Genomic DNA, 25,587 nt, shown 5'->3' with positions numbered 1-25,587 from the left:
ATAGAAACGTTTCGAATGTTGAAAGGGTTGGATAGAGTAGATGTGGAAAGGTCGTTTCCCTTGGTGGGTGAGTCCAAGACAAGAGGCCATAGTCTTAGAACTAGAGGGTACCCAGTTAAAACAGAGATAAGGAGAAATTTTTTTAGCCAGAGGGTCGTGGATTTGTGGAATTCGTTGCCACATATGGCTGTGGAAGCCCGATCATTGAGGGTGTTTGAGGAGGAGATTGACAGGTATCTAATTAGTCAGGGTATCAAGGGATATGGGGAAAAAGTCGGAAATTGGAACTAGATGGGTGAATAGTTTAGCTCATGGGGGAGCTGCGGAGCAGACTCGATGGGCCGAATGGCCTACTTCTGCTCCTTTGTCTTGTGATCTTGTGAAGTGTCTCCAAAGATTGTTACCAAACTGCGTAACCCGATTAAGACAAAAATGGAGAAAATGTTGAGTTTATACATTGAGCATGAAACAAAGAAAAAAAACACTTAGTTCCGATCATCTTCGTGTGAAAGCTTTGGAAATTTATGGTCGCCTTTGTTCAGAGGCTAGTGAGGAAGTATCAAGTGATATTGTTAGCTTTAATGCAAGTAGGGGATGGTTTTCTAAGTTTGTTAATCGTCACAGGCTTCAGAACTTTGTGCATGGTGAGCAAGCCAGTGCTAACGATGAAGCTGCTGAACTCTACCCTGTGCAGTTGCGGGCTATGATAGTTGAGTTAGGCATCACACCAAAGCAGGCGCTTAATGCAGACGAGACCAGGCTTTTTTGGAAGCATATGCCGAAACGCACTTACACAAGTAAGGATGAAAAACTGCGTCAGGTTTCAAGGCAGCAAAAGGTAGATTGACTTTTCTTGTGTTCCAATGCCGGAGACTGTAAGATGAAGCCTCTCTTAGCTTACCATTCACTAAACCCCCGTGCTCTTAAGGGTTTGAGTAAGAATATGCTTCCTGTCTACTGGGCAGCTAACAAGAAGCATGGTCACTGGTCAAATCTTTGAAGATTGGTTTGCTAATCATTTTGCTGTTGAGGCTGAACGCTACTGCCGGGTACAAAATCTTGCCTTTAAAGTTCTTTTGTTGCTTGACAATACGCCAGCCCATCCTAAACATTCGGACAGCATTCATCCTAACTTAACAGTGCGTTTCCTGCCGCCTAACACAACATTGCTGATTCAACCACTCGACCAAGGTATGATATCCACATTCAAGGCGTATTTTTTACAGCGAACTATCTCTCAGATGCTGCAAGCAACAGACGATTTCGAAAATCCTGGGAGCTTACCAACAGTGAGGGAATGGTGGAAGTCTTTCAACATCAGACATACCATCGACAACATTGACAAATCCTGGAAAGAGGTCAGGTCTTCCATTCTCAATGGAGCGTGGAAACCAATTTGGGTGGACTGTGTGCACACCCTCAAGGGGTTTCCTGTCTTCACTGAAGCTGTCCAGGACTGTGTAGCCCTGAGCCATAAAATTGGTTGGGAAGCATTCTCAGATCTCGAGACTGTTGACGTGGTAGAATTCCTGGATTCACACGATGAAGAATTAAGTGCGGATGACCTTCTGCGTTTAACTCAGACTGAAGGTGGTAACAATGAAGAAGAAAGTGTCGAGTTGCAGGTGAAGGGTTTTACAGTGAAGAAACTGGCAGAATTTTTTTAAGGCTACGGAACACTTGTCACAAATGGCGATGGACATGGACCCAAGTTTAGAACGGAGTCAGCATTTCAGTCGTTCCCTGCAGTCAAGCCTTCTTCCCTACAAGCAAATTCATGCTGAAAAACAAAATGCTGCCAAGCAAACAACCCTCACCACTTTCTTTAAACCAGTGTCATCATCTGCTGCCTGCAGTACTGAGAGTTCTGTGAGTCTTCCTTCACCCCTTGCTGTCCTTGAAGATCCTGACAACACACAACCATCCACCTCATCCATGTAAAGCTGCGCGACACCACAACCACTCATCTCCTGGAGCGACACACCCGCCACTGTTGGTGAGTACTGTCAACTTTCTATGATTTATTACATTGAATATTACCTTAAATTGATGAAATATAACCCTAATGCTGCCTTGTGGTACTGCTTTTGTGTCGTATTGGTATGAAAATGTGAATAAATTACAGATAAAGCATATTTAGTAAGTCTGCAGAACATATCCCTATTTTCTCCATTTAAATAATTATTCATATTATGCGTTGACTTCGAGGAACGCATCCCCAGCATATAACGAGGATAGGGTATACATTTTAGATTATTTTAAACAAATAAATACTTTGATATTAAGAGGAGCACTGGAGCGAGACAAGGAAAAAAAGAGAATTAAAAGTCAATAGCTTAAAAGTCAGATTGTGAATGGATTTAATAATTATATAAATTATAAAGGGATTGAAGTTATGATATTATAGAAGACAGATGTTGTGCCTCGTAGAAAAATGGAGTCACAAGAAGATTCTGGAGAATCTTGAGGGAGATTTGATAAAGTACAAGGGGAAGAGAGGAAGCAGAACAGATGGTCTCAATCAAGGAAGAGAAAACACAGCTGTTAAAGAGGCAAGGTTCACCCTGTTGTGAGACACAAGAGAAAAAAAAACACTCTAGCAAGGAGAATATAGAAGCAGAATTCTTTAAAAACAAACATCTCTCTATTTTACTACCACTGCCTGAACCCCATGCCTGTTCATCAATAGAAAAGGGCATGGGATAGCATGCAACTGGATTATGAAGTGATGAATGGGTGACGTTTTCAAACCAAGGTTGAGACAAAGTTCAAGTACACAGTGAGCTAATCATCAAGAATCATGGAGAAAAATCCAATGCCCTGTAGACATCCTGGTTCAGTTTCATACAGCTGATACGAAGGGGGATAGTTAATGTTAAGAAACGGGTGGCTTTGGCCTTCCTAACATGTAGTGCAAAAATCTGTTCGTCAGGATAGCAGCCAGTTGCAGTCTCAGTAAATACTGTGGCACAGATTTAATTTTTTTTTTTAAAACAAGTTCATAGAGATGGTTTTGTGGTCAGAGAGGGCAGTTAGGGTTCAGATTGGAGTTTAGGGACAGCAATATGCAGAATTTAGAGGTCAAGCCTCCACTCTACACTCGAAGGCCAGAGATATGGAGAGGTGACAAAGGGTATCCATGCATTTTGGGCTGTCTCAAGTCGGTGGGCTCCAGGATTAGATGTCCGTACAAAAAGGCAACATGAAGGTCAAGTCTTGAATTCAGGGTCCCGTCAATAGCTAGCCAAAGGTCAATCAGTAATCCAGAAATCAACGCCCAATGACTAAAGCCTGGAGACCGGAGGCCCAGAGGCCTGTTCTGAAGTTGAAGGACTGTCCGTCAGTGTGAGTGGGTGGGAGGCAGGAAAGGGGCTTGTTTTGCTTTTGACGTCTTGTTGCTTGTCCTGTTGTCCTTCTGAACATTGTGGCATGCTATGTTGGCACTGGAATGTGTGGCAACACTTGCAACCTGCCCCCCAGCACCTCCTCAGGTTATTGACTGTTAACATACATGATGTATTTCACTTGGTTCTTCTGTGTACAGATAATAAATGAATCCGAATCTGAACTTCCTGGTATTGGAAGTCAGACAAGCAACATGCCAATATGGACACTGACAGAGCTGGCAATTATCAGCATACATTAAAAACCAAAATCATGACACAAGCATATATATCCACAGTGATCCTATTAAGTCCTCCCTGTGAACATCTCATAAGAACCAAGCAAAAGCCTGAGTGTAATCAATCATTCTTTTCCTCTAGTGTCCCACATCTCCAGGTTTTACGAGTGCAGATCAACTAGTGAAAACTCTACATTGTGGAGACAAACAACAATGTGTGAATGGCATGGGAATGCACAAAAATATTCAAATGAAATGATATCTCCATGACACAAGATTATTCACATGGAATTAATTTACTGATTGCAAACTATTACATTCCCTTGGCCAGCAAATCAGTACTCTTCCTGCTAGGTAGGAATGGAGGAGGCAAGGAACATAATGCATTTGAGCAGGGAATTTCAAATGTTCCTGATCAAGATTTAATTCACTTTAAGATACACTGCAGAATAATTTTTTCCAGTGGTCCTGTGTATGAAGTGTAACGTGGGAAAACAAAAGCAAGTCAGAAGCCGAGGAGACAAAAGACCGCAGATGTTGGAATCCTGAGCAACAATCTGGAAGAACTCAGCGGGTCAAGCAGCATCAGTGGGAGGAATAGAATTGTCAGCATTCATCACACAGAGTTCTTCCAGCAAACTGTTTTCCAGTCAAGTAACTTTCAGCCATGATTCTGGTCAAATGAGCAAATAATTGATACTTTGTTGTGCTCCCTCCTCCTAGCCTAATCAGCATGCATTCTTTTGACTTTTAAAAAAAATTTACTGGTCACTAATTCGTTTGATTATGATCATACTGTACTCCTTGTACAAAGTCCAATCAATACAGAGGGTACTCTCCATCACACTGAAATGCCTTTGCCATCTCAAAAATGGACTCAGTAGACACCTAGCAGCCCAGATCGGAAAGCTGCACCCTGAGCTAACACAGCAGCCAAGTATTCCACCAAATGTAACCCCTGTGTGGCACATCCATCAAGTTTCAAATTCACCTTTTAATTATGGTTCACCCATACATGAATATAGTCAGTGGCATGACTGTAGATTATGGTAAATTGTCCTACTCCACCTTGTTCTGCCGGGCAAACTCTGGGGCGCAGCACCGGGCAAACTGTTAGTTAGCAAGCAGCAAAAAGCAAAGCCTAAGATAATCAGAGAAGGCTGCATTCTAACTCAGCATGCTAAAGAATAGTGACAAGGCAAATCCAAAACTAATAGTTCAACTCAAGTTCTTCAGTCTTGCCATATTTCATAGTGAATTGTGCAGTACAATTAGATGGATGCTGCTCCATTCCCCTCCTCAACAATGGGTGACTCCAACCCGAGGACAAATGCACTGGCAGACAAGGCCTGAAGTGCTACACGAGTAAATAACTCATCTGGTATTTGACATCACAAGTGTCTGGCATAAATTCCATTCCATGTGATAAAACAATAGTTGAACGCACCTGATATACAAAAGCAAATCGACACAATCCCACTCCTAAATAGCAGGCCATTCACTCTTCATCCTGCCTTACCATCTATTAAGCATTTGCCAACTCTTTAACATCAACAGTACCTTACTGCATTGAACATATATCTCCTCCACCCCCCCCCCCACCGTTTCTTTATACCCAATGTATTTATACTCCCATTCTCACTGTACATGTTAGTCAGTTAGGAGGAGGGCAGAACTGAAATGTACCTTCTTTAGACATGAGCACCGTTCAAGATTAGACTTTAGAATTGCTATTTGACTGTGGCCACCACTGGTTGTGAAGTTCCAGGAAGAATGAGTGTGCCAAAAATAAAGCTATAATTTGTAGATTCATCTATGCAGGCTGAAACTCTTAAGATCACATTTGAATTACAATTTACAGCAGCTTAAAATAGTAATATTTTTATGTAGATGGTTTCTGCATATAAGAAAATGTGGCCATAAGCTTTTAACTGAAGGGTATTCCTACTAAATCGCAGATATTCTTCCTATTTAATGAATAAAACGTGTACACTGCTTTCCATTTCCAAAACCAATCAATCAACTGAATTTATTTGTTAATGTATTGGTTGAGCTCATGATGCTATAAATACAGAAGAAATGAACACATAAAAAAGATTGGATAATTGAAAAAGTATACACAAATTTGCTCCCAAAATAATCAGTTCATGGGGAATTTCAGGAAATGATACACTTTTCAAATGACTCTTGGCTCTGAACAAGTGAATTTGGCTTCTAGCCAGTACAAAATTTAATCAAATACTTCCATATTCCTTTGGAACGAAAGCTGCTCTGTACAAGTCAACTCAATCTGTGTTTTGAATAATATATACTTTACCTCAATGACTTTACAAATTGTATTAATTGGTAATTGCAGTTTCAAATTCCATGCTACTCTATACAACTTAAATTCCACATGGGATCTGCAAATTACTCACTTAGTAACTCAAACATAATACTTAATGTCAAGACTATTTTGGCAAGTTCATGTACACGAACACCCAACTATGTTTTATATGAAAGACCCGTGACATGATTTAACGTTGAACATTAAACATTTCAATCAAAGACATTTAAAAAGCTAGGTTTTGCCTTCGGCAAAACCAAAGTATATTGTGTATCACATACAAACTTTCAGACAATTATGAATTTGTAACAAAATTTAGTAAAAAAAATTATGGATTTCCCCCTCACTAATGTTATATATTTAATACTTCAGTAATAGTTGAGTAATTTTATGTATATATTGGTTGATTAAAAATTCTTGTTTGTTTAAATAAGACTTTACAGGTTATATGTTTAAATAAGTGAACTGTTATATGTCTAAATAAGTCATTACACTACCATGTGATATTTATTTATTCAGAGATACTGTGTGGAATAGGCCCTTTGAGCTGTGCCACCCAACATCCCTCAATTTAGCCATTTCCAATTAACCTACTAACCGGTACGTCTTTGGACTGTGGGAGGAAACCAGAGCAGCAGGAAGAAACCTACACGGACATGGGAAAACGTACAAACTCCTCACAAGGAGGCAGTAGAAATTGAACCCTAGTCACTGGTACCATAAAGTTTTGTGCTAACCACTACACTACCATGCTGCCTCGCTTAAAGTCAAAAACATACTTAAGACTTGCATCTCCCGACTCATTTTCCTTTGAATTAGTTTAATGTTTAAAAGTTAACAAAACATAAGTGTCGATGAGGTAGGTTTAAAATGAACCCCAAGGTGGCTACCGACCTGAAACGCAGTGAGACATTCAAACAAAAAAAAACACACAACCCAGTATGTGAAGAGACAAACAAGTTTTAAGAGAGACAGAAAACAGAAGAATTCACAGGTTCTGTAGAATTCTCTGCCCAATGAAGCAGTGGAGGCTTCCTCAGTAAATATATTTAGGACAAGGTTGGATAGATTTTTGCATAGTAGGGAAATTAAGGGTTATGGTGAAAAGGCAGGCAACCGGAGATGAGTCCCTTTGCACCTCAATTTTTTTGTATTTGCTCTCCATTTAGAAAATGGTCAACCCTTTAATTTCTTCTACCAAACTGCACAACCACACACTTCCCAACTCCGTATTCCATCTGCCATCTCTTTGCCTATTCTCCTAATCTATCCAAGTCCTTCTGTAACCTCTCTAGTTCCTCAAAACACATAGTCTATTGCTTATATAGTTGAGATGCATTCTATATTGTGTTAGAGTTTATAGCTAAATAGGGAGAAGTGCTGCATATTTCAGTAATATTTGAGTAATCTTGTATATATTGGTTGATTAAGCATTTTTGTTTAAATGTCATTATGGGTTATGTATTTAAATATGTGAATTCTGTCATCATACTATATGATATGTGCGCACCTCGGCAAAAGGAAAGAACAAATTTAAGACTCTCATCTCCTGACCCTCTTCCTTTCCTTCAAGTTAGTTTAATGTTCTGAAGTTACAAAACATTACAACTGACTTCTCCCACTCCATTAAATTCTCTTGTATTCTGGAGGCACTATGTTACAGTTTAGGTAAAAAGAGTTACAAAACTCCATGGCATTTTGCTGAAGAGCTTGTCTTTATATTTGAACCTGAAGAATGACAAAAGAAAGTGCATCCTAAAATCCAATCTTAGATACGACATCTGTGACAAAGGCATGGTTTATGGTTAATCTTAGTTACTTTCAGAGGTGACAGTAAACAAAGTCAAACAAAAGATGATAGTACTCCTTAATAACATTAAGTAGGATGTTGCAAGATATTGGGTGGGGCACGTGGGAGGTAGATTTCTGCTATTTGTTACCATGGGATTATTATCGTAATCGATTATACCGAATGTCAATGGCTGTTGGGCATTCTATTGACTGACAATTACATGGCAACACGTTATCTGCCTATTACTTTGAATAAACCAAGACTATCGACTAAGTCTTTTGAGAATGTAGATCGAGACAAATTCACTGTCTTATATGCTCCAAATAGAATTCAGCAACACAACATCACTGATAAAGCAACTGGAGATAGCAGGTTGTGATGAAACCATGACAAGAACCCTAAGTGTTTATGAGGAATGACTCCAGCCACTGTAGAGCATCATCGCCCCAACTATTTCTACTGACATTACCGGAATTCCTTGTTATTGCACTTAAACATTGCTCCAATACCACAGGCTGTAAATTTTGCCTAACACATCCAGCTCATATTTTTATTTTGTTGCTGTGCTTGAGCAATCAGTCAATTTAGCACGACAGAGAAAATTCAGTGGGAACAACACATTGGAGACCTGCTGGTGTATTCTACATATTACAATTAAAGCTGATTAATTTATTTAGAATCACAGAACACCACAGCACAGAAACAGGGCCTCTGGCCCATCTAGTCCATGCCAAACCATTAATCTGCCTATTCCCAATGATCTGCAGCTAGTCCAGAGCCCTCCATACCCCTCCCATCCATGTACCTATCTAAACTTCAATTTTCACCCTTAACCCATAACCTCTAGTTGTAGTCTCACTCAACCTCAGTGGAAAAAAGCCTGCATGCATTTACTCTAACTATACCCCTCAATTTCATATACCTCTTTCAAATCTCCTCTCAATCTTCTATATTTTAGGGAATAAAGTCTTAACACCTTTCACTATAGTCATAGTCACACTTTACTGATCCCGGGGGAAATTGGATTTCGTTACAGTTGCACCATAAGTAATTAAATAGTAATAAAACCACAAATAGTTAAATAGTAATATGTAAATTGTGCCAGGAAATAAGTCCAGGACCAGCCTAATGGCTCAGGGTGTCTGACCCTCCAAGGGAGGAGTTGTAAAGTTTGCTCGGTGGAATGAGTCTCTGGCTGAATGTACTCCTGTGCCCATACAGTGGCATGCAAAAGTTTGGGCACCCCTGGTGAAAATTTCTGTAACTGTGAATAGTTAAGTGAGTAGAAGATGAACTGATCTCCAAAAGTCAAAGTTAAAGATGAAACATTCTTTTCAACATTTTAAGCAAGATTAGTGCATTATTTTTGTTTTGTACAATTTTAGAGTGGAAAAAGGAAAGCAGCACCATGCAAAAGTTTGGGCTCCCCAAGAGATTTGAGTTCTCAGATAACTTTTACCAAGGTCTCAGACCTTAATTAGCTTGTTAGGGCTATGGCTTGTTCACAGTCATTGTTAGGAAAGGCCAAGTGATGCAAATTTCAAAGCTTTATAAATACCCTGACTCCTCAAACCTTGTCCCAACAATCAGCAGCCATGGGCTCATCTAAGCAGCTGCCTAGCACTCTGAAAATTAAAATAAATGATGCCCACAAAGCAGGAGAAGGCTACAAGAAGACAGCAAAGCGTTTTCAGGTAGCCGCTTCCTCAGTTTGTAATGTAATTAAGAAATGGCAGTTAACAGGAACGTTGGAGGTCAAGTTGAGGTCTGGGAAAACCAAGAAAACTTTCTGAGAGAACTGCTCGGAGGATTGCTAGAAAGGCAAATCAAAACCCCCATTTGACTACAAAAGACCTTCAGGAAGATTTAGCAGACTCTGGACTGGTGGTGCACTGTTCTACTGTGCAGTGACATCTACACAAATATAACCTTCATGGAACAGTCACCAGAAGAAAACCTTTCCTGTGTCCTCACCATTAAATTCAGCGTCAGAAGCTTGCAAACGAACAAGCCTGATGCATTTTGGGAACAAGTCCTGTGGACTGATGAAGTTAAAATGGAATTTTTTGGCCACAATGAGCAAAGGTTTGTTTGGGGAAAAAAAAAGGTGCAGAATTTCATGAAAAGATCACCTCTCCAACTGTTAAGCACAGGGGTGGATCAATCATGCTTGTGCTGCAGCCAGTGGCACAGGGAATATTTCTCTGGTAGAGGGAAGAATGAAATCAATTAAATGCCAGCAAATTCTGGAAGCATACATCACACCATCTGTAAAAAAGCTGAAGATGAAAAGAGGATGGCTTCTACAACAGGATAATGGTCCTAAACACACCTCAAAATCCACAATGGACTACCTCAAGAGGCGCAAGCTGCAGGTTTTGCCATGGCCCTCAGAGTCCCACCTAAACATCATCGAAAATCTGTGGATAGACCTCAAAAGAGCAGTGGATGCAACACGGTCCAAGAATCTCACAGAACTAGAAGCCTTTTGCAAGGAAGAATGGGCAAAAATCCCCCAAACAAGAATTGAAAGACTCTTAGCTGGCTACAGAAAGTGTTTACAAGCTGTGATACTTGGCAAGTGGGTGTTGACACTGATACTTTGGCAAGTACCACTGACCATGCAGGGTACCCAAACTTTTGCTTTGGGTCCTTTTCCTTTTTTGTTATTTTGAAACTGTAATAGATGGAAATAAAAAATAAATAATCTTGCTTAAAATATTAAGGAAATGTGTCACCTTTAACCTTATGCCTTTTGGAAATCTTTTACTCGCTTAGCTACTCACAGTAACAGAAATTTTGACTAGGGGTGCCCAAACTTTTGCATGCCACTGTAACTCGGGCCCTTGAGTCCCGGCAACACCCTTGTCAATTTTTCCCTGCACTCTTTCAATCATATTTACATCTTTCCTGTAGTTAGGTGACCAAAACTGAATACAATATTCCAAATTCGGCCTCACCAACTTCTTACACAATTTCAATATAACATCCCAATGCCTATACTCAATACTATGATTAAAGGTGGCCAATATGCAAAAAGCCTTCTTTACAACCCATCTACCTGTGATGCCACCTTCAAGGAATTATGGGTATGTATTCCCAGATCCCTCTATTCTACAGCACTTCCTCAGTGCCTTACCGCTCACTGTCTAAGAACGACATTGGTTGGTCCTCCCAAACTGCAACACCTCACACTTGTCTGCGTTAAATTCAATTTGCCATTTTTCCAGCTGGTCCAGATCCCACTGCAAGCCACAACAGCCTTCTTCACTGTCAATCTTGATATTATCTGTGAATTTGCTAACCCATTTTACCACATTATCATCCAAATTGCTGATACAGATGACAAACACAAACCTAGCACCAATTTCTGTGACACACAACTCGTCACAGGCCTCCAGTCAGAGAGGTGACCATCTACAACCACTTGCTGGCTTCTTCCGCAAAGCCAATGTTCAATCCAATTTACTTCCTCATCTTGAATGCCAAACGACTGAACCTTCTTGACCAACCTCCCATGTGTACTTGTCAAAAGTCCACGTACACAGTATCCACTACCTAGCCTTCATCAACTTTCCTGGTAACCATACTGAAAAACTCTTAAGATTGGTTAGACATGACTTATCATGCACAAAACAATGTTGACTAACCCTAATCAGTTCCTGTTGATCCAAGTACTTAATATCCAGTCCCTTAGAACACCTTCTAATAACTTTCTAACTACTGATGTCAGGCTCACTTGCCTGTAATTTCCAGTCTTAAGCAACAGAACATGAGCTATCCTCCAATCCATCCAGTATCTCGTCCCTGGCCAAGGATGTTTTGAATATCTCTGCTGGGTCCCCTGCAATTTCTGCACTTGCCCTAAACACACTGTCAGGCTCTGAGGATTTATCCACCCTAATCTGCCTCAAAACAGCAAACATCTCCTCCTCTATAATCTGTATGGGGTCCATGACCTCACATCTATAGATTGTGTCCATCTCCTGAGCAAGTATAGATGCAAAAAATCAATTTAAGATCTCCCCCAACTCTTTCCGCTCCACACAAAGATTACCACCTTGTTCTTCAAAAGGTCAAATTCTGTCCCGTGCTATCCTTTTGCTCCTAATATAGAAGCCCTTAGAATCCTCCTTTACCTTGTCTGCTAGATCAACTTAATGTCTTCTTTTAGCCCTGCCGATTTCCCTCATATTCTCTTGCATTTCTTATATTCCTTAAGTACCACATTTGCTCCTGCCTGCACCTGCTATACACCTTTTTCTTAACCAGAACCTCAAATGATCTCGACAACCAAGGCTCCCTAAACTTGTCCTTACCCTTTATCGTGACAGGAATATACAAACTCTGTACTCTTAAAATTTCACTTTTGAAGGCCTCCCCCTACCAAGTACACCTTTGCCAGAAAACAACCTGTCCCAATCCACACTTGCCAGATCAATTCTGATACCATTAAAATTGGCCTTTCCCCAATTTAGAATCTTAATCTGAGGACCAGACCAATTTTTTTCCATAATTACCTTAAAATTAATGGCATTATGATCACTAGATGCAAAGTGTTCCCGTACATAATCTTTGGTCATCTGCCCTGTCTCATTCCATAATATCACACTCTAGATGGGACTTCTATGTACTTTATAAGGAAAGTTTCCTGAACACATTGGACAAATTCTTTCCCATTCAGTCCTTTTAAAGCATGGTAGTCCCAGTCAATATGTGGAAAGTTAAAATCACCTATCATAACCTTGTATATTTTGCAACAGTCCACAATCCCTACAAATTTGCTCCTCTGAATCCCACATACTGTAAATGTGGTCATACCTTTCTTATTCCTCAGTTCTATCCATAAAGCCTCTCTAGACAAGCTCTCCAGTCTGTCCTGACTGAGCATTGCTGTGACATTTTCTCTGACTAGTAATGCCACCCCTTCCCCTTTAATCCCTCCCGCTCAATCACATCTGAAACATTGGAAATTCAGAACATTGTGCTCAGTCCTGCCTCTCCTGCAACCTAGTCTCACTAATGAAACATGCTATCTTAGATCTGGTCATGTGCAATATGACAGGTAAAATTAGTGATCTTGTAGTTCGGGATCCTCTTGGAAAGAGTGATCACAATATGACTGGATTTCTCATACAAATGGAGGGTGCAATAGCTCTAAAACCAGTATAACTTGTTTAAATAATGGAGACTACAATGGAATAAGGGGAGATTTGGCTAGTGTAGACTTGGAACACGGTATACGGTGTGACAGTTGAGGAACAGTAGAAGACTTTCAAGGAGATTTTTCAGGGTGCTCAACAGAAGTATTTTCCAGTTAAAAGCAAGGACAATAAGGGTGGGGAGGGCCAGCCTTCGATAACTAAGGAAATAAAAGAAGGCATCAAACTAAAAGCTCATGCATACAAAGTCGCCAAGAGTAGTGGGAAACTGGAAGATTGGGAAAACTTTAAAAAGCTACAAAGTACCACCTAGCATGCAATAACAAAAGGGAAGCTAGATTATGAAAATAAACCAGCACAAAATATAAAACTGAGTAAAAGTTTTTATAATTATATAAGGCAGAAAAGGGTGGCTAAAGTGAATGCAAGTCCCTTGGAGGATAAGGGGAATTGATATTGGGAAATGAGGAAATGGCCAAGGCTTTGATTGATATCTTGTGCCTGTCTTCACAATGGAGAACACATCTAACAGCCCAAAGAGATATTATGGATGCGATGGGAAGTGAGGACCTCAATACAATAGCTATCACTAAAGAGGTAGTGCTGAGCAAACTTGTGGGCCTGAAGGTAGATAAGTCTCTTGGTCCTGAAGGAATGCATCCCAGGCTACTGAAAGAAATGGCAGAAGTTATAGTAGAGACTTTGGTGATGATTTACCAAAATTCTCTGGACTCTGGGCAGGTCCCGGCAGATTGAAAGACGGCGAATATCAGGTCACTGTTCAAAAAAAGATGTAGGCAAAAGAAAGGTAACTATAGGTCAGTTAGTTTAACATCTATAGCTTGGAAAAAGCTTAAAGCTATCATTAAAGAAGAAATAGCGAGGCACCTGGAAAGAAATGAATCCATCAGGCAGACACAGCATGGATTCAACAAAGGCAGGTCCTGTTTGACAAACTTACTGGAATTCTTAGAGGATATAACGAGTGCAGTGGATAGAGGAGAACAGACAGAAGTTATTTCCTTGGATTTCCAGAAGGCATTCGATAAGGTGCCACATAAAAGACTTAGCCATAAGATAAGGATGCATAGAGTTGGGGGTGATGTATTAACACGGATAGAGGATTGGTTAACGCAGAGTTGGGGTACATGGGTGTTACTCTGGTTGGCAATCAGTGGTGAGCGGAACTGAGTGTACTGTATCTAATTTTGCTGATGATACTAAATTGAGTGGAAAAGCAATTTGTGCAGAAGATACAGAGAGTCCGCAGAGAGATATAGATAGGTTAAATGAGTGGGCAAGGATCTGGTAGATGGAGTACAATTGGTAGATGTGAGGTCATCCACTTTGGAAGGAAAATTGAAAGAGCAGATTACTATTTAAACAGTAAAAAATTGCAGCCTGCTGCATATCTTATTAGGCTCCATTACTATTTTATCATGGAATCTCTAATACCTTACAATACCCAATTCTGCCCTAGGAATACAAAGCTTGTAAAAGAATTTTGTGTTTTTTTTAAAAAAGGAAAGTGACTGAAATCAACTACCATCGAGAATTATGCTAACCCTTTCATTTTATATCTTTGTTCAAATTGCTCCCGTCCTCATTAAGCTTCCTAAATTTCAACAAATCCAGAACTCAGTGACCTTTGCCCCTCTTAACGTATATAGACACTATCATGTCTATTCTTACCAAGTATCCTCGAGCCCCTGGACCTCAGCAAATGTATTTTGAAAGTTAATTGTCATTCTTGTTGTGAAGCTCTCTCATGCCCTCACCTCCAACCAAACATTTCAGCCTTCACCCCAAGTACCTGCTATTACCTTGTTAAATTAATGAAAATTATATAGTCTATCAAATTTTAAAGGTCATTGTAACGCACAAGATTAAAAACTGTTTTATTAAGATTTAATCCCTCAAAATCTTGTTTCCTTAATCAAAAAAAAAATGTTCATTTTCACATCAGTTTTTTGTTAGGGGATCGCATTCCACAATTCTGCCTCTATGCCCCTAGTGACTACTGAAAAGTAAGTCTTCATTCCTACAATATGCCATGGTAATTGCTACACCTTTAGGTTTGCTCCTTTATGAGAAAGAGCAAATCATTTTTATAATACAGAATTCAAATTTTTTAATTGGCTGCAGCCATTTCATTCAATGTCTACTTTTAATGTGGTAATATTGTTAGTTGAGGAAGAACTACATGCTAGCTAATCTGACAAATTGTCAGGAAAATGTTGGAATCTGTTCAGGGGATGGTTACGGGACATTTAGAAAATCAGGCTTTGAAAGAAAAATGGCATGTGACAATTCGTTTTGAGGGCATATAATGAACAATAAAATAAAGATTTGCTGAAGGGTGTATAGGATTAGACTATTCCAATTCCACTGTATCCAATCCCACCATGCCTTTACCACATTAAAATAGTCATCCTTGTTTCTCAGAATGGCCCTGTCACTTAACTTCTGTACCAACACCACTCTTCCATTTTAAAACTACTGTGTGCCTTTCTGCCATATTAGAAGTATGTGAAGACAAGAGCAGTGCAAGCTTTCAGCCATGGATCTATAGCTACATTTTTCAAACACAAATCTTTCCTTCAAGGGTGTCCTCAAAAATTTCAGTCCCATAGAGTACTGTGCAAAAGTCTTGGGCACAAGTAAAAAAATCTGTAAAGCAAAGATGCCTTCAAAAATAATGAAATGAAAAGTTGCTCAATATCAAAAAAATTACTATAAAGAGCAGTAAACAGTAAAAAAAAATTAAATCAAATCAATTCAATATTTGATGTGACCACCCTTTGCCTTTAAAACTGCACCAATTCTTTTACGTGCACTATCATGCAGTTTTATGAGAAAATCAGCCAGTAGGTTGTTCCAAGCATCCCGGAGAACTTGCCACAGTTCTTCTGCAGACTTTTACAGTCTTGCAAACTTCTATCTTTCCAGATAATCCCAGGCAGTCTCGATGATTTTGAGATCTGGGCTCTGTAAAGGCCATACCATCTGAAACCATACAAAAATCTAGGGTGCAGTTACAAAATACATGTGGACTAAGATGTTAACTGTCCTGTGCTATCACCAGTGGGATCATCAGTTGATCTGCCACCTGTCTTCACAATTTTCGGCCAGCTTATGATCAGGTGAGCCAGAGGTGGTGGGCCAGCAGTGCTAAAGCATCACCTCCCACTGGTGAGCTTAAAAACTTGGCATCTGCCTCTATCAGAGTTGTTGGTCACTTTCATCTCTACTGAGGGATTTGCAAGATATGTATACACTGTCTGACTATCTGCCCCTCTGGACGTACTTGGTCCACACCCATGCTGATCCTTCCTCTGCTGCCTCAGCTACAGCCCCACTAGTTGACTTGATCTCTCTTCTAGTGAAGCCAAGGTCACGCAGCCACTTCTGGAGAGTGAACGCAATAAACCCACGGCAGCCTACTTCGAATGGATAGCATGAGACCTTCCACCCTCTGTCTCTGCACTCTGATCTTAACTCTGCATACTTGGTCAACTTGTGCTCATGGGCTTCATCAATGTTGTCTTCCCAGGGGACTGTGAGTTCACCAATAACAGCTTCTCTACTGGTGTCAGACCATACGATTATATCTGGACGCAATGTTCTGAAAGCTATTTGCTCCGGGAAACTGCCTTTCCCGTCCAGATCAGCCTTGACACACCAATCACTGGCTGAAGAAAGTATGCTTGATCGTGAGTCTATGCTGTAAACCCTTGACATGGAGCCTTCTTTCACAAATGATATGCAATATTTTGTGCAGCATGGGGCATGAGATAAGTTGTGCTGCAGTACTCTCTGCTCAACCGCTTCTGTTACAACTTGGAGACATAACAACGTTCTCAAAGTTTACATGCAGCACACCTGCCTGTTTTATCTTCATACCAGGTGCTGAGGGTGGCAGGTGTTGGGAGCAGGTTGTATGCTGCTCTCCATAGAAAAGAAATGCGAAGTGGTTCCATCTGCCACAGAACATTCCAAGATAGGTGTCGTTGTTCAACACTTTCCCACCGGGTCTAAGCCCCTTGTTTGGCCAGGCCAGCTGTTTTAGTTAACCTCTTCTCCTCTTCTACCTCTCGTATTTCTTGTGTTACAAGCTCACGGCGCTCCTTACCTGTAGAAGATGACCACCACTTGTGGGTTGTCCATCCAAGTCCCTGGCGGCCTAGCTGGATAGCCCCAACCGTCTCCTTCTGCTTCAATCTGGACTCTGCCTCATCGACTGCTACACGGGCTGACCACTTCCTGCCTGATCTCACATCCGGCTGGGTGTTCTTGATGACAGGGTCTTTCGAGTCTCGAAGCATCAAGAATGATCTTACCTTGGCTACCTTGACCTCCACAACAAGGGATTGCACTGGGAGGGTAAGCTTCATCTGGCTACTGTGGATTGCAACACTGGTGAGGCTGCTCGGTACTCCAAGCCACTTCTTCACATACTTGTTGATCTTCCATTCCATTGCCTCAACGTGGGACATTGCCACTTCATAGACAGTTAGTGGCCACATTATCCGTGGCATCAGTCTGTACTGCAAGCACCACAACTTCAACTTGCCAGGCAAGCCACACTTGTCAACAGACATCAGACCTCTGCTGATCTGTTCTCCTGTCTCTTGAACCCTCTTGGTGTCTCTCAGCTCCTCTGTATACCATCGCCCGAGGCTCTTAACTGGTTGGTCCTGAATGGATGGAATCTCCTCTCCACAAAGGGTGAAATGAAAGTCAACAAGCTTTCCTCTCCTGAGAACAAGGCTCCTTGACTTCTTGGTTTTGAACTTCATTCTTCCCCAACCCATTAGCTCCTCGAGTCTAGATAGTACATTTGCCACTGCCTCCGTGCTGGGACCCAAAAGGGTAAGATCATCCATGAACGCTCGTATTGGTGGTAACTCCTCTCCGCCATCAAGTGCAACACCTGGTCCCACTGATTCTGCAGCCCTCACAATAACCTCCATGGCTAACACAAAAAGGATGGGTGAAATTGCACATCCCATTGGGATTCCAACATCCAAGCTCTGCCACCTAGTTGTAAACTGCTGAGTGGAAAACTTCATCCGGAAATCGTTGTAGTACTGCATAACAAAGTTCCTCACCTTAGCAGGAATCCATAGGAATTCCATCACAAACTCAGTCAGGACATGGGGAACAGAACCATATGCATTTGCCAGATCAAGCCAAACTACAGCCAGATTTCTTCTCAACCTTTTTGACTCCTGGATGGTATGCCATATCATACTAGAATGTTCAAGGCATCCTGGGAAGCCTGGTATTCCTGCCTTCTGCACAGATGTATTTACTAATCCATTTTCAATCACAAATGAAGATATTCTTTCTGCCAGAATGCCAAACATAACCTTCCCCTCTACATTCAGGAGTGAAATTGGTTGGAACTGATTCAATATAATAGAATTCTCTTCCTTCGGGATGTATGCTCCTTCAGCCTCACTCCATGACAAAGGAACAACACCTTGTCTCCACAACACCTTTAACAATCTCCACAAGTATTTTCTCAGCTGTTCACACTTCTTGAACACCTTATACGGCACTCCATTAGGTCCTGGCACTGAGCCTGACCTTGCCTTTCCGATGAACCGTTCGACTTCTGCCAGTTTGGGTTCTGACAGATCAAACTTCACTCCTGGCTTGGTAGGCTTCACAAGCCCTGAAAATGTCAAGCAAAGGAGCCTCCTGCTGTTCGTTAGAGTAAGTGCTTGCTAGGTGGTCCTCAAGTTCTTGTTGAGAGATGTTAAGCTGCCCACTCTTACTTTGTTCAAACAGTTTCTTTGTGAACTCGTGAGGGTTCTCAAAGAACGACTTTCTTGCCTTCTCTCTCTTTTTACGTTGTGACTCTGCACGACGGAGTGATGCTAACTTTATTCGAAAATGCTCTCGGAGATCAGCAAGCCCTGGCTTGTCACCCTCACTTGCTACCTTCCACCTCTGTCTCAACGATCTAAGCTCTCTCCTCAACCTACTAATCTCCTTTTGGCACCTGCTTGGCTGCTGTGTAGGCTTTGTTTTCTTCAACTCAACCAAACCAAACCTGTACTTTCCAACATCGTAAATCATATCGCCCATCACTTCCAACTTTCTCTTTGATGTTCCCCTGAGAGTGCTCTCCAACATCATACTGATATCCTCATCAAATACACGCCAAGCCTTCTCATCTGCCATTGCTGGCCACTTGACCTTCCTCTTCTTCTCTACCTCCTCACCACCGCCATCATGTGAATAATCTACCTGGGTACTGTGGTCTGAAACTTGACCTGGGTTATCTCTCGTCTGACCTGGAGTATGATGACGCTCTCCAGAGCGAATCGCTGTGGCTTGTGAATCAGTGGTTGAAGAGATCACATCATCTGTGCTTGATGAAGAAACCTCATCTTCATCCATGTTTGTACCTACAAACATCTCAAACTTCCCTCCCACTTTTCTAAATGAATTCCAGATGTCTTCCTAAAAAGATGCTGCAACACTTATTGAAACCTAGTTTGGCACTGGATAATAGCACTGTCAGCATTTGCTTACTGTAAAAATTGAATCTCTGTTCAGTTCTTTTCTGGGTTGCAGCAGTCATCTCTAGTCAGGGCCTTTGCATCTCTTATAGCCAACAGAACAATTATTCATCAATGAAACAATTCCTTCAAAAAGTTAGAAAGATAAAACTTTAATTGTCTACCTACAGAAAGTTTCAGCTATTTCCTTCCTGAGATTAAGGTTAATAGGACTTCACAACTGTTGAAATTATCCATGCATCTTAAAAGTACCCATCTAGCCACATGCAGAGTTTAATTCACACTTGAGAAACCTGAAGGCTAATTGATTTCAAGATCTTTTTTGCAAAGCTGTTATGCAATTTATAAGCTATTTGTCGTTTTCAGCCCATCATATTATTCAAACATGAAGTTTTTTATTCTCTAGTTATTTTGCTATTATTTTCTGAAATCATAATCTGAACACATCGCTTCTGTGCAAAATACTGACCTCTACTGGCAAAATGCAAATATTGAAAGTCAATGTACAACTGAAAATATGTAGGGTTTTTTTATGGCTATTTTATGGAAAGGTACTCAAAATACTTTTTTAAAAAAGGCAATTTTCATGCACATATTTTATTGGGTCCTAATGTACATTCTGGTCACAGTAGTACAAAGGCAAATAATTATTTGGAGAAAAAGGAGTTAAGTTAATCATCAATTGAGGGCTTTAGAATAGCAAGGACAGTGAAAACAGTTACCTTGATGATCATGTCCAGAATAGAAGCATACCTGGGTGAGTCTGAGTCCTTAACTGACTGTAATGCTTGTCAATAGCATACTCCTATTACTGTCATTCCACATGTTACTTAATCTCTTCACAGTATGATAGAAGTTTGCAATTACTCTAAAATAGCACACGCTGGTACAGCTGGCTGTGATATACTGCAAACTTGTATAGATGGCTGTTAAAAACAAGGATTCTTAAAATGAAAATCTTATGGTACCTACAGTTGGTTTTGAGGTAACCCAGCTAATATGTTAGAAATCGATTCTGAAACTCTAGATCTTTTCACGATGCTGAATTTCACCATTTGCAAAAGCTAAAGAATACATTCAACTACTGTAACACAAAAAAATTCTTGAGGAACTCAGGTCAGGCAGCGTCTGTGGAAAGAAATAAAAAGTTAACATTTTGGGCAAGACCCTGCTGAAACTTTGACTCTTTACTCCTTTCCACAGATGCTGCCTGACCTACCGAGTTCCTCCAGCATTTTGTGTGCATTAATCTAGATTTTCAGCATCTGCAGAATCTCTTATGCTTATATCCAACTACAGTATTGAGTTTCCAAAACGGAATTAGAGAACATTTTCACCTTTACCAACAAAAGTAGCATAGTGGCTTGCTTGGCAATTGCCATTAATAAATACCACTCACTTTTTACAATTTATTGGCTATTCAGTAGAAATTTAATTTGGTATCAGCTAGTGCAGTATTAACAGGGTGAGAACATGAGATAGATCTTCACGTGACCTTCATAAATGAGGGTTAAAGATAAGCTGCTCCTTACAATCTTAAAAACTGTGTCTTTAATTATTGAAAGAACATTATTATTAATAGATAACTACTACTTCTACACTAGGAGCCTGAACGAAGGTAAAAGAAATTGTTGAAATGCATTTGTGAAATTGCAACCAATGACAATCAGTTAACAAGATTAAAAACACATCTATTTTCAATGCCCTAAGGAAAATGATCCAACATAGACCTGGTTCAGAAGACATGTTTATACCCATTTTAATATTTCTACAACAAAATTGCTTTTAAAAATATAAACATCTTTAAAAATACTAAACCATCTTACTTCTTCAACATTGCAAGCAGTCTTTGCAGAGGTTTCCATGAAAATAAGGCCATGTTCTCTTGCAAAAGCCTCCCCTTCGTCCTTCTTTACTTCCCGTCTTGACTCCAAATCACTGAAAAATGTTTGATAATATTTAGAAATCATTTTATACTTCTAAAGATAGTTCTCCACAGTTGCTAGCTAATGCATGGAAAAAAGATAACTCATCTACTGCTGACTCTGTAATTTTGAGTCTTTTCACAAGATATCTGCAGATAATATTGATCAGAAATGTAAAATAACATGTAGTTTTTCAATATATGAAGGATTTCAGCCTGAAACATCAATTGTTTATTCATTTCCATAGATGCTGCCTGACCTGCTGAGTTAATCCAGCTTTTGTGTATGTTAACAACAGGAATTCTGCAGATGCTGGAAATTCAAGCAACACACATCAAAGTTGCTGGTGAACACAGCAGGCCAGGCAGCATCTGTAGGAAGAGGTGCAGTTGACGTTTCAGGCCGAGACCCTTCCTGACGAAGGAACTGAAACGTCGACTGCACCTCTTCCTACAGATGCTGCCTGGCCTGATGCGTTCACCAGCAACTTTGATGTGTGTTGTTTTGTGTATGTTGCTAGTTTTTAAAACCTCTATTTAATGTAACACCACTAGTTTCCTATCATCTCATGTGATATCAGCTAATGCAATATAGCCTAAACTTGCAAATACATGATGCAATAACCTTGCACAAAACTGCATCAACCCAATGAACCATTACAACTAAGATTAATTCCTTTGATTTTACCCATTCCCCTCCCCAAACTTTGTCTGCTGCCTATCATGACTCATTTCTTTTCCTTCTGACGAAGTGCCCAGAATCCAAAACATTATAACCATATAACAATTACAGCACGGAAACAGGCCATCTCAGCCCTTCTGGTCCGTGCCGAACTCTTACACTCACCTAGTCCCACCAACCTGCACTCAGCCCATAACCCTCCATTCCTTTCCTGTCCATATATCTATCCAGTTTAACTTTAAGCGACAACATTGAACCTGCCTCAACCACTTCTGCTGGAAGCTCGTTCCACACAGCCACCACTCTCTGAGTAAAGAAGTTCCCCCTCATGTGACCCCTAAAGTTTTGCCCTTTAACTCTCAACTCATGTCCTCTTGTTTGAATCTCCCCCACTCTCAATGGAAAAAGCCTATCCACGTCAACTCTATCAATCCCCCTCATAATTTTAAACACCTCTATCAAGTCCCCCCTCAACCTTCTACGCTCCAAAGAATAAAGACCCAACTTGTTCAAACTTTCTCTGTAACTTAGGCGATGAAACCCAGGCAACATTTTAGTAAACCTCCTCTGTACTCTCTCAATTTTATTGACATCTGTCCTATAATTCGGTGACCAGAAATGTACACAATACTCCAAATTTGGCCTAACCAATGCCTTATACAATTTCAACATTACATCCCAACTCCTATACTCAATGCTCTGATTAATAAAGGCCAGCACACCAAAAGCTTTCTTCACCACCCTATCCACAGGAGATTCCACCTTCAGGGAACTATGCACCATTATTCCTAGATAGCTCTGTTCTACAGCATTCTGCAATGCCCTACCATTTACCATGTATGTCCTATTTTGATTAGTCCTACCAAAATGTAGCACCTCACATTTATCAGCATTAAACTCCATCTGCCATCTTTCAGCCCACTCTTCTAACTGGCCTAAATCTCTCTGCAAGCTTTGAAAACCTACTTCCATAACGGCACCTATCTTAGTATCATCTGCATACTTACTCATCCAATTTACCACCCCATCATCCAGATTATTAATATACATGACAAACAACATTGGACCCAGTACAGATCCCTGAGGCACACCGCTACACACCTTCCTCCAATCTGACCAACAGTTATCCACCACTACTCTCTGGCGTCTCCCATCTAGCCACTGCTGAATCCATTTTACTACTTCAATATTAATGCCTAACGACTGAACCTTCCTAACTAGCCTTCCGTGTGGAACCTTGTCAAAGGCCTTACTGAAGTCCATATAGACAACATCCACCGCTTTACCCTTGTCAACTTTCTTAGTAACCTCATCAAAAAATTCAACTGTTAAACATGACCTTCCACACACAAATCCATGTTGACTGTTCCTAATCAAACCGTCTATCCAGATAATTATATATACCCTCTCTAAGAATACTTTCTATCATTTTACCCACCACTGAAGTCAAACGCAGGCCGATAATTGCTAGGTTTACTCTTAGAACCCTTTCTAAACAATGGAACCACATGAGCAATATGCCAATCCTCCGGCACCATCCCTGTTTCTAATGACATTTGAAATATTTCTGTCAGAGCCCCTGCTATTTCCACACTAACTTCCCTCAAGTTCCTAGGGAATATCTTGTCCAGACCCAGAGACTTATCCACTTCTATATTCCTTAAAAGCACCAGTACTTCCTCTTCTTTAATCATCATACTTTCCATAGCTACCCTTCTTGTTTCCTTTACCTTACACAATTCAATATCCTTCTCCTTAGTGAATACCGAAGAAAAGAAATTGTTCAAAATCTCCCCCATCTCTTTTGGCTTATCTGCTTCTCTTTCCACAAATGCTGCCTGATCTGCTGAGCACTTCATTTTAATTTCAAATTTTCAATATCTACAGCTTTTGATTTTCTTTTGCCTATTTCCATCTTTGTCAGTATGTTCACCACTCTTGCTCTCATCCCCAAACTTTCTAACTACCCTCCAAACTGCACTTTGACAGGAAATATCCTGCATCACAAGTGCAAAATCTTCATCATGCCTGATAAAACCCCATGCAACCTCCTCCATTCTTACACCTTTGCATGCTATATTTTTCAATACAGGTCACAATAAGGCCAACATCAATAAAAGAGTAGGCATCTAACCTTCACTGGCTACACTTCACTGCAAAATCTGTAGGAAGCACCAGAGAAAGTGAATAGATTTGTTTCCATAGCATCAACCTGTTCTAGTATGAGTGGGAGGTGGGAGCAGCAATACCACATACATCATTTTACTCAGTCAACAACACATTTTTCACTGTTGAAAGATCAAATTATTGGAATTGTCAAATATCCCAACACAAGCACGTTCACTACAGAGAACAAGTGTTCAAGACGCATGTAACAGGATATCGAATAAATGTAACCTGACAAGCCACTTGTACAACAGCCTGTTACTTTAGTACAATTGAAGCTTCCACAGATTACTATTCTATGACTTTACCTAGACAACTCCAACAATGAAGTGTTAGAAATAGGGAAAAAGGCAAAAGCAATGTTTCTTCCATAGCTATGTATAGTGGTGCTAGAAAGTTTGTGAACTCTGTAGAATTTTCTCTATTTCTGCATATGACCTAAAAAGTGATCAGATCTTCACTCAAGTCCTAAAATTAGATAAAGGGAACCCAATTAAATAAATAGCACTAAAACATTATACTTCATTTATTTATTTGGAAAAATCTTACATGTATTTGTTGGAAAAAGTATGTGAACCTCTGGTAATACCTTCTACAAAAGCTATTTGGAGTCAGGTATTCCAATCAATGAAATGAGATTTGGAGGTGTGGATTGTAGAGGTGCCCAGCCCTAGAAAGAAAAAAAAACAACAAAACACACACACACACACGTCAAGTTACTGACTGAGCCTGCTCTTCTCTAGAAAGATCTGTTTATGCGCACCATGCCTCGATTGAAACAACTTTGAGAGGACCTTACAGGAATTGTAGAGATGCCTGAAGCTGGAAAAGACTATAAAAGCATTTCTAAAGACCTGGGTGTTATCAATCCACAGTTAAGAGAAATTGCCTACAAATGGAGGAAAGTCAGTATTGTTGCTACTCTCCCTAGGAGTGGGTGTCCCGCAAAGATCACACCAAGAGTACAAAATGCAATGCTGAAGGAGGTGTCCACTCTAAGAAAAATACTAATCAAGAATGGTGTTCATGGAAAGACACCAGGAGGAAATCACTGCTCTCCAAAATAAAAAAAAAATATTGTTGCCCATCTCAAGTTTGCAAAAGACCACCTGAATGTTCTACAATGCTTCTGGGACAATGTTCTGTGGACAGATGAAACAAAAGCTGAACTTTTGACAGAAATGTACACCACCATGCTTGGAGGAAAAAGGGCACTGCAGACCAACACCAAAACTTCATCCCAACTGTGAAGCATGGTGGAAGCAGCATCATGGTTTGGGGCTACTTTGCTGCCTCAGTGGCCTAGACAGCTTGCAATCGTTGAGGGAACAATGAATTCAAAATTCTATCAAGATATTTTACACGAGAATGTTAGGTAGC

The 25,587-nt window shown here is 40.4% G+C and overlaps 1 protein-coding gene across 1 annotated transcript in view; it reads right to left on the bottom strand.

Moving 5' to 3' along the window:
• Nucleotides 1-25,587, bottom strand: part of rab2a (RAB2A, member RAS oncogene family) — a 74,018-nt gene that overhangs the window by 9,714 nt on the left and 38,717 nt on the right. Inside the window, exon 6 of the mRNA XM_063064094.1 lies at nt 21,262-21,373. Within this exon, the coding sequence (XP_062920164.1) occupies nt 21,262-21,373 (112 nt within the window). The remainder of the gene's footprint in view (nt 1-21,261; nt 21,374-25,587) is intronic.

This window comes from Mobula hypostoma, chromosome 1 (assembly GCF_963921235.1).
Source record: "Mobula hypostoma chromosome 1, sMobHyp1.1, whole genome shotgun sequence".
In the NCBI taxonomy this organism is placed as follows: domain Eukaryota; kingdom Metazoa; phylum Chordata; class Chondrichthyes; order Myliobatiformes; family Myliobatidae; genus Mobula; species Mobula hypostoma.
The sequence above is the reverse complement of the archived record's forward strand: the minus strand, read 5'-3'. Positions and strand labels throughout refer to the sequence as shown.